The sequence below is a fragment of the Nipponia nippon genome, unplaced genomic scaffold (genome assembly GCF_047370975.1).
Source record: "Nipponia nippon isolate SJK-2023a ecotype South Korea unplaced genomic scaffold, ASM4737097v1 scaffold_9, whole genome shotgun sequence".
Classification (NCBI taxonomy): domain Eukaryota; kingdom Metazoa; phylum Chordata; class Aves; order Pelecaniformes; family Threskiornithidae; genus Nipponia; species Nipponia nippon.
In genome coordinates this window covers 11116031-11125446 of record NW_028262413.1, presented here as the reverse complement: position 1 = coordinate 11125446, position 9416 = coordinate 11116031, and the positions used below count along the sequence as shown (strand labels likewise).

The window sequence follows — 9416 nt, the reverse complement described above, 5'->3', positions numbered from 1 at the left end:
GGGGAGCTTGAGGAGCACAAGCAGAGGGGACATGGGCACTGGAGCTGAGACAGGCCTCCAGGTTGACTCGTGGCTGTGGACCACCACTGACCCACTGCAAGATAGCTCTAACCTGCTGTGGGATCCCTCTGGACCTGCTGTGTGCTGCCCCCGACCTCTGCAGGATGTTCCCTAGCCAGTCCTGCGATGTCCCTCAGACCTGTTGAGGGATGTCCCCAACATGCTGGGGGATGTCCCACCCAGACCTGCTGTGGGATGTCCCCAACATGCTGGAGGGTGTCTGCCCAAGACCTGCTGGGGGATGTCCCCAACATGTTGGGGGATGTCCCTCCAGACCTGCTGTGGGATGCCCCCGCTGCCCCCCACCCCGCAGCCGCGCAGTCTCGTCCCGCGGCCGCGCACCTGGGCGCGGTGGGGTGCGCGCGTTGGTCCGCGGCCGCGGCGCTGCCAGGGCGGGGGTGACTCACGCTGCCGCCGACGGCGGCCCCCGGCTTTATAACGGCTGGGGCGGCCGCCGCCCGGCTCCGCTGCGCCGCGCTGCGCCCGCGGGGAGCGCAGGGGCCGCGGCCGCGGGACGGCAGCATGCGGAGCTTGCGCGGCGCTCCGCCGCCGGTGCTGCTGCTGCTGCTGGTGCTGCTGCTGCTGGTGCTGCTGCTGGCGGCGGGGCACGGGGCCGTCATCACCGGGGTGAGCGCCGCCGCACGGCACCGCGCGGGCCGGCCCGGCCCGACGGCACCGACGGGACCCGCGGCGGCCGCAGGCGGGCGGGAGCCGGGCGGGGGCTCGGCGGGAAAGCGTGCGGCGGTGGGGGGCTGGGGGCTCCGCCGGGGGAGCGGGGAGAGGACCTGGGGGTCTGTCTGCGGTGAGTGCTAGCGGGACGCGGCGGGGATAAGCGATGCCAGGGTGTAGGGGGGCTCTCCCTGCCGGGAGCTGGGGGGGTCTCTCTGGGGCGAGCACTGCCGGGGCTCGGGGGTCTGGCCGGGGTAAGTGATGGCAGGACAGAGGGGTCTCGCGTAGGGTGGGGGATGCCCGGAGCTGGGGGTCTCGCTGGGATAAGTGATAACCAGGAGGGAGAAGGGAGGGCTGTGCCAGAGGATGAGAGATGCCAGGGCTTGGGCGTCTGTCTGGAATAAGTGCCGCCAGGGCGTGGAGGTCTGTCTGGGATGAGGGACGCCCGGAGCCGGGGGTCTCTCTGGACTAAGTGATACCAGAGCTTGGGGGTCTCTCTAGGGCGAGGGGTGCCAGGATATGGGGCGTCTCTCTGCAGTGGGTGATACCAGGACTTGCAAGTCTCTGAGGTGAGGGATGCCCCGGTGTGGGGTCTGTCCCTTTGGCGTGAGGGATGCCCGGACTCGGCGCGGGGGTGTCTCGGGGCTGGTCCGTGAGAGCGCAGAGGCTCCCGCTGCTTCTCCGGGGCTGGAGGCTGCCCCCCGCCATGCAGCCCCCGGCCCCGGCCGCCCCCAAACCTGCCCGGGAGGGCCCGGCTCGGGGCACCGCACCTCCTGCTGGGGCACCGCACCTCCTGCTGGGGCACCCCGAGCTCCGCCAGCTCCCCCAGCCTTACCGCTTACAGGGCAGGCACCGGCATTGCAATCATCGCAAAACGCTGCTTTTGGGTTTTTTTGAGTATGACTGTGCTGCTTTTTTCCCTCAATAGCCACCCATTGCAAATGAGTCCTCTGTTGTTGTTGTTGTTGTTTTTAGGCTTGAGATTTACTTTGGTTGTGAAAATATTTTTTTTCCAACCACGTTGTTTAACCCAAAGCATTGCATCACTCTCAAGTAAAATGATTTTTTTAGTGTTTGCTTTGGATTAATAACGCAGCGCTTGCATTCCTTCGAGAGCTCACATGTCTTTTGTAACCCCCAGAAGTTGTACTCGCGGCAGCAGATTACTCCGTGGCTGTCCAGGCTCCCCGTCCGGACTTCACTGAAGTCCGTGAAACGCTCCTAGGCATTTCTCTGGAGGTCAGACCAGTACCCAGGACTGATTAATTTTCAGAGCAGAGAGTGTGAAGGAATTTTTTAGTATTTGAGAATTTTCCTTTTAAGTAGAAATATTTCCAGCAATGGAGGACCAGTTTATCTAAGTCTGTTATGAGAGTTGTGGCTATACCTTTGAAGCATAATTAACCCATTAAATAAAGTAATTGTAAAGCGCTGAATAATAGATCAAGGACAAAGCAGATTCAGAAAGTAAAAATACATTAGAACTAGAAAATGTTGATTTATTAACTATTGCAGGGCATTTCTGCTTAAACCACTTCGATGCATTTTTGGCTTCTGATGAATGGGCAAATCTCAGATGAGAGCTGACGTAGGTGTTCCCATCCCCATCCTCTGAGCCTGAAAGGTGCTTTTCCTTTGCAATTTCAGGACTTGATTCAAACCTTCCTCACTTCATGGTGGTTCATGTGCTGACTTCAGTCGGCTTTGAGCCAGCCTTTCACCTGAGACTTTTTCCTTGAGCTGAATTTCACACAGAACTGTGTTTAAATGGGGTTCTGAAGAGGAATGTCCTTCATGTTGTGTCCAGTGAATACTAGGAGTAGCAGTATGAATTCCACGTTGGAGATAAGGTGTGGGCAGGAGCATTTGGGTTGAATATTTTCAAAACCTGTCATACATTTTTGGAAGGCGAGCCCTAGAAGTTCTGCCAGATGTATATATGTGTGTCTGAGTTTCAAAACTAAATTGTTCAGCACACTGTTTTAGATACCCTTGCTGGCTAGGACATACTCAGACCTGTTTTGCAGCTGAGTGGTACTTCACTCCAGGACCGGTCCCACGGAGATGGATGGGGTTTGAGATACAACTGAGATAAAAAGGGGGTCAGGAGCTGGCTGGTGAGGAATAGCAGAGCCTGTCACTCCAGCCGAGCAGTGGATGCTGGCATGCTGGCGGCAGCCAAAATCACTGGACCTGCAGTTTTTTGTGACTGGGGCAAAATTAGACCATTGCCGCACTTTTTTTCTTTAAGAGAGAGGTTAGAAAGTAAACGTTATCTACCAGGCAGGTTGTAGTGGTAGTTTTATGGCCATATTAGTCTTATAAGTAAATACTCTGTGTGTTTGGGCTCACCTGTAGCACAGAGCTGTTGGCTTCGTTAAATGTGTGTTTAGGAGGAGTGCTAGCCGTTTGCGTTACACACGCTATTTAACAGCTTGACTCTAATGCAACAGCTTTTTCCTAAATTACTGGCTGATCTGTAAATACGTATTTTGATCTGGCTTCTGCTGGTTAAACTAGTGTAATATTTACCCAGTAGAGTACAGACTAATGGCATTTATCATGTAAATCCCAAGGTAAGATCTGTAAGCTTTTTTGCTCAAGCGAATGTTTGTTCTGCTACGCAGTCTTCCCCAGAGCTGTTATCATCTTTTATGTACATTTTTACAAGTTGCCTGTTTATGTACTGCTGACCAGTGACCTTTGGTCTATCACTCCTGCTGTCAGATATTAAAAGAGAAGTGGGTTAATTAAGCTTACCTTTGAGGTGTAATCAGAACCTTTAACTCATGGAATTTCTCATCGGAGAAAAGAGACTGGTTTTTGCATTAAATTCATATAGTAAGAAGTCTGATAAGCTTTTGCTTAAAAAATAAGCAAAAGATGTGCAGTAACCTGTTTCAAACCCTAACATGTCAATTGCTCTTCATAGTTTCTGGTTTTTAAAACATACCCAATAGTTTGTATTTTGGTTTGTGCTTATCTAAGCCAAAAAATGTATTGGGTAAGCGGCTGAGGTTTTTTTCCCCCTTGCAGGGGGAATGCTACCACAGTAGCATTTTCTTGGGCGTGGACACTTATGCAAAGCTTTTTCTATTACACATTTAAGACCTCTTTTAGTTACATGTAATTCTAGATAACAACCACAGAATCCCTATTTAAACTTCTGTTTTAGCTGCTTCCACTTGGACTTCTCTAATAACACCGTCATGCAGTCTTGCGTTTGCAAAGGCACTCAACCATAAGATATTATCATAAGAAACTAGAAGGAATAGTTACTTAAAAGTCTTTAAATTAATGGATAATTTCCTATCCTAGCTTCCCCGTAGGACAGGATTTCTGAGTGTTTGTTTGGTGCACTTGGTCCTTGCACCTGCGTGAGCTCACTCAGGCTCTGATCTGCGAAAGCAGAGTGGGACGTGCCGCGGTCCATCAGTGCTTAGAAACTGGGACTGTAAATCACTGACAGTCCTGGATTCGGCCCTGAGCAGCTCCGTATGTGGTCGCAGCTTTAAACATCCTGGGCTCAACTCTGAAATGTGCCAGGAGTCTGTATGTTCAGATCCATGGGAGATAGAAGTATTGCGAACCAGCCTTAAATCTTGTTATTCAGCCGTAATGAGCCATGATAACTTGTGGGGTGTCAGAGGCAGCTCTTGAGCACCTGATCTGTCTTATTTCTGGAACGTATTTGTTATTAATTTTATTTGCCTAATGCTGTATTGAACTCCAGGCCTGCGACCGAGACCAGCAGTGCGGAGGAGGGATGTGCTGTGCGGTTAGCCTCTGGATCCGCAGCCTGCGAATGTGCACGCCGATGGGAAATTTGGGAGAGGAGTGCCATCCTTTGAGTCACCGAGTGAGTATGTCACTGGGGGGCTGTGCGACCAGCGCTGGCAGGGCAGAAAGAAACAGGAATATACTGCAGTGTACGTCACATTGCATAAAAGCCATAGGTGGTGAAAAGGCAGGGAGACATCCCGTGCATTACAATACCCAGCCATTTGCATCTGTATGGAAATAGTGCTGAAGGTATCTACGTCAGGAAATACATTACTGTCAGAATTATGCTGAAGAGAATCCGCGGAGGAAAGTAATACACGCTTTTCAGTTTGTTTTCTTATTAGTTTGTTGTTGCTGTTTTGCTTCATTACGCGATCCAAAACAGCCTTAGCAGTTCCCAAGCCCGAACCTGCCAAGGCCTACACGTGTGAGCAGGAGTGTAGCAAACACCACCGACCTCAGTAGAACTGGACCAGGTCCCATCACAAGCATAAAAACGTCACCAGCCAGTGTTGGGACACCTGGTGCATCACTGCAGCATGGTCCCTGCCATCAAACATCAATGTCCAGTTGTCCTCCAGAGGCTGAGAGCCACTGGTGCCTTCAAAAGCCAGTGAGAAAGCATTGGCACACACTTGTACTTGAGAAAACTCACCGCAGGCTCTCTTCGCTTCTGTTCTACCTATTAATTTAAAATATAAATGTATTTATACATATATACACACACACACATATAACACTATTTACATATTAGTACATTGTTATATGATACACTATACTATTAATATAATGATATTAACAAATACATTTTTTAAGGTTATGTAATTATGTATATTATATGTACTGTGAAAAAGGCTGTTTATTTATAAATAATACAATCTGTATACAAAAGATTGAGCGGGTTGTTACCAAGGAGCTTGAGAACCTGGTGGTCTTCAGAGCCATCCTCAGGTAAGAGTAGGGCCCAAGAGTCACCTCATGTGAAAGATATTGCGGCAATAAATTTAGATTATATATGTGCAGCTAGTTAGCTGCCTCTCTCATTGTCTCATCTAATGCCTGGCTTCTCAGCTCAGTATCTATGGTTTATTTCCTCAGTTTTAGGAAGTGCAAGGCTCTGTTCTATTACAGTTAAATTTTTAAATCTTCCGCTATGATATTGGGGACAAAATTCTCTTTTTTACTATGTAATGTAGCAGGTTTTTCGTCTAAGGGCTCTTTACGTTAACAGGAGTCTCAGGATAGGAGAAATTGTCTTCTAGGTTTTTATAAGCTCATTGCTTTTGGGTAATAATTTATACTGTCTGATGTATTTTAAGCTAATTGCCCACATAATTACAATCAGAGAAGATGCCTGTCCATCCCAGACTTGCAGTCACAGTCACTAATGTTTATAAGCTTTATGAGGCTAATTATAAATTTAGATTCCTCACCCCACTGCTCTTTATGGCAAACACAAAGCAAATTGATTTACGACCAATTGTATGTGAAATTAGGTATTTTTAAGGATGGAGAGTTTGCTCAATGGTTCCTCTCCCCTAAATATTTGGGTAGGGGGCAGCTGGGAGCCCAATTGCCCTCAGCACCAAAACCTTTCCTTTGCCTGCAGGTCAGGTACAAAGCAGGCACCACCACGGCCATGCCACCTCCTCGGGGACCTCCAGAGAGGCCTGGAGATACCCTGGAGGAGATGGCTGGCGGTTGGGTTTCCACCTTCTAGTTTCCTTCTCAGCAACTAGATGGCGTTGGCTTGATGCCGTTAACAATCTCTGTTGGCATTGCAGAGGCAGGGTTTGCAGGTGGGAAGGCAGGGTTTGCAGGCAGGACCAGGCAGGTGAGGTTTGGCAGGTCAGCAGACAGATCTGGCAGCAGAGCTTCCTTGTTTCCTTTTCACCCCCAAACTCCCATCGCCCCATGCTCATTAAAACCTGGTGCTGGGCACACAGCGTGGCAAAGCATGCACCAGCTCAGCCGGCATCGCCAGCACCAGCTCCAGGCACATGGGCTCTGCCTGTGCAGGCAGAAGCTGCACGCCCCAGCAAAGCACCCGTCCTGGAGAGCTGTCACCCGCTGCCTGTCCCCAGCCAGGTGTGCTATTAAGCCACGTCTTCAGCGTGGGAGTCCTGCTGAAATGAACATTTCCTTGCAGTGAATGTAATGTCTTGAATAAATCACTTGAGCTGTCGGAGGGCTGAGAGGTACCTCTGAGTCAGCCTTACCAGCCCCAGGAGCTCAGATTTTAGGTTTTTCTGCAGCGCTGTGCGTGGGCACCCAAGAGGTGTGATTCCCGCAGGGAGTCCCTGGCACCCGCAGTTGGTGGCTTCTCTGCTCACGGGGCCGTGGCGGATGGCGTGGGAAAGTCCATGGTGAACCTCGCTCTGGGGTTGCTCTTCAGCGGGTGCTGGGCAGGGGGCTGGTGCTGGTCCAGGGCACCGCAGGCGATGTGAGCCCCCCGCCCCCCGCACACAGCAGGGTGTCACTGGAGTTGGGCAGGTCCTTGGCATGATGCACGGGGGAACATGTGGGACTTTCTCCCTTTGACTTTCTTAAAGAAAAAAATTGCACGCTGACACAAAGCAATCTCAGAATATTAAAACTGCAGGCTCAAAATGCCCAGAAATCGGAAAATGAGGGAATTAGGGCTGCCTGCCCAGCTGGCAGTGGCGGCTTTGTACCTCTGTGCTTCCCTCACTGCATCCCGCCGGATGCTCAGTGCACGCTGCTGGCCAGCAGCACCGTGGCTCCCAGCCACGCTGTCCCACCAGGCTGTCCTGCTCAACTCATGTGCTGGCGGAGGCACGGCTCCTGTAAAAGACGGAGCTTGTAATCAAGTTGTTAAAGAGTGTCAGTGCATATGCATGTTGTGGCGCAGTTACATTTGTTTAATGCAGTCCATATGTGTGCTCCCTGCAACACAGCGTGGCTGGAGGAGGGTGGGATGAAATGAGAAACCTCTGCCCTGTGGCAAGGGGATCCTGCTCCAAAAGGAGGTCAGGCGAGATGACCTCCAGAGATCCCTTCCAGCCTGAATTACCATGGGATCCTGCAGTTCCCGAGTCCTGCTACGCGGCTGACAAGCTACTCTGTGGCTATGGCAATGCAGGAGTCAGGGCAAGCAGAAACCCCTGCACAGTAAACACCGCCAAACATCGTGCTAAAGGCCAGTGTAGTTTCACAACAGATGCCTTTATGAAATGAAAGTAAATGGATAACATGTGTCACAGATGTAGATTTACAGAGCAACACGGACCATTACATTTTGCTCTTAACTGTGGCTTGACTGGGAAATGCAATGGGGTTGGCTTTGCCATCTGCTCTCCGGCCCCTGTGCTGCAGCTCATGGGGATCTCCTGCTGTGGAGGAAAGCGGGCAGAGTTCCCTGTATCCCCGCTGCTCATCCAAATCCATCCATCCCAAGCACCATCGCCTGTGCTCCCTGTCCCTGATGTCTGTGCTCTTTGTCCCCAGGTTCCCTTCTCCGGGCGGCGGATGCACCACACCTGCCCGTGTCTCCCCGGCCTGGCCTGCGTACGGACTTCTCCCAGCAAATTCAAATGTTTACCAGACTTCAGAAAAGAAGATGTCTTTTTTTAGCAGGAGCTATTCTGCACTAGAAAGAGCCACTCAATGTATTCTTTTTCTTGTTATTGTGACAAACAAGGTACTTGCCAGGGGAAACCCTTTACCATACTTTCCTGCCTCACCAACATTAAAACTGAAGATGAGATACTGTGCTGTAGTGGCCAGGGTTTTTAGGAGGGACTTGCGGTGGCAGATGCTTTCACTTTGGGGTGAGCAAAATGACATCTGCTGAAGCAACATTGCTTTCTGAGGGCAGGAGCGTAACGATTTCTTAACTGTCTCATGGTCTTCATGGTTCCAGCTTAACCCCAGAATGAAAACATCCAAGATTATTGTCAGTTTTGGAAAGTTTTGGCCACGTTTTTACACTTTGGAATGCTTGAATCGAACTGAGAGTTGAGTAATTGCATAGTATGAAGCATATGACGATTGCCAAAAAAATGTATTTACATTACATTTCGTATCTTTATTAATATAACTGTATTTGTAAGTTAGGCACAGCTCTAGAGTAAAAGTTTAACAATAGATGTAGTTTTTACACTTTTTAAAAGTGGCAGGTGGAACCAAAGCATTTCAATATTCAAAGCATTAAAAGATTTTGTTATTTTAGTATTCTAAGATGAGAAGACATTGTTGTTACTTGAGTTGGTGTAAAACTACCTAATCATCTCAAACTATGTATTAAGTTGTAGTTTATATTAAAAAAGGAACCCTGAAGTTTATTGTAATGGGCTGCCTGACTTCTTGTATATGTATCAAATTTGCTGTGTAAAAATTCTGTATCAGAATAATGGCGCTATATGATTTGATTTATTTTAATATTATAACATTATTTTGTCATTGTGGTTTTCCATTTTTATTCAGTGTAATCTGTTATCACATACTTGATTCACCCAAGCTAGCAGAGCTCCTTATGGATAGCTTAGCGAAAGATTATATGCCTCTGGCTGCTTTTAGGGAAACTCAGCAGTTTACAAGGCATGAACTCCTCAACTGAGCTGCAGTCTTAGACGATGGAGGAATCTTGGTGTAGCCAATAAGAGAGGTTTTTCTTGGCACATGCCTCAAAGGATCAACTTTAACCTGGCAAACATATAATTTGTGGGTTTTCTATGAAATACCGTGCAACTTCATATTTACTTGTCAGTCCCTGGAGCTGGAATTCCAATAGTTTGTGTGAGTTTCACACATTTCTTGCTCTCAGACATGCAAACATATGCTGGAGCTGGAAAAGTGAAGTCATTCATCATTCAACAATCCGTGCTTTGCTGATGATGACCATGAGGGGTTTGAGAGAAGTTAGCACACTTGTATTAAAGCAA

The 9416-nt window shown here is 49.1% G+C and overlaps 1 protein-coding gene across 1 annotated transcript; it reads left to right on the top strand.

Moving 5' to 3' along the window:
- Positions 1-524: 524 nt before the first annotated feature.
- On the top strand, positions 525-8934 carry PROK2 (prokineticin 2). Its single transcript, XM_087744101.1, has 3 exons — positions 525-687; positions 4463-4588; positions 7981-8934. The coding sequence occupies exons 1-3, from the start codon at positions 583-585 to the stop codon at positions 8104-8106; spliced, it is 357 nt and encodes a 118-aa protein (XP_087600227.1). The 5' UTR covers positions 525-582; the 3' UTR covers positions 8107-8934.
- The last annotated feature ends 482 nt before the right edge of the window (positions 8935-9416 follow it).

What these genes read in the sequence shown, in the direction of transcription:
- PROK2 (XM_087744101.1), top strand. Translation starts at nt 583, where the DNA reads ATGCGGAGCTTGCGCGGCGCTCCGCCGCCGGTGCTGCTGCTGCTGCTG. An exon ending in ACGGGGCCGTCATCACCGGG is followed by an intron (nt 688 to 4,462) that starts GTGAGCGCCGCC and finishes ATTGAACTCCAG; the next exon opens with GCCTGCGACCGAGACCAGCA. An exon ending in GCCATCCTTTGAGTCACCGA is followed by an intron (nt 4,589 to 7,980) that starts GTGAGTATGTCA and finishes CTTTGTCCCCAG; the next exon opens with GTTCCCTTCTCCGGGCGGCG.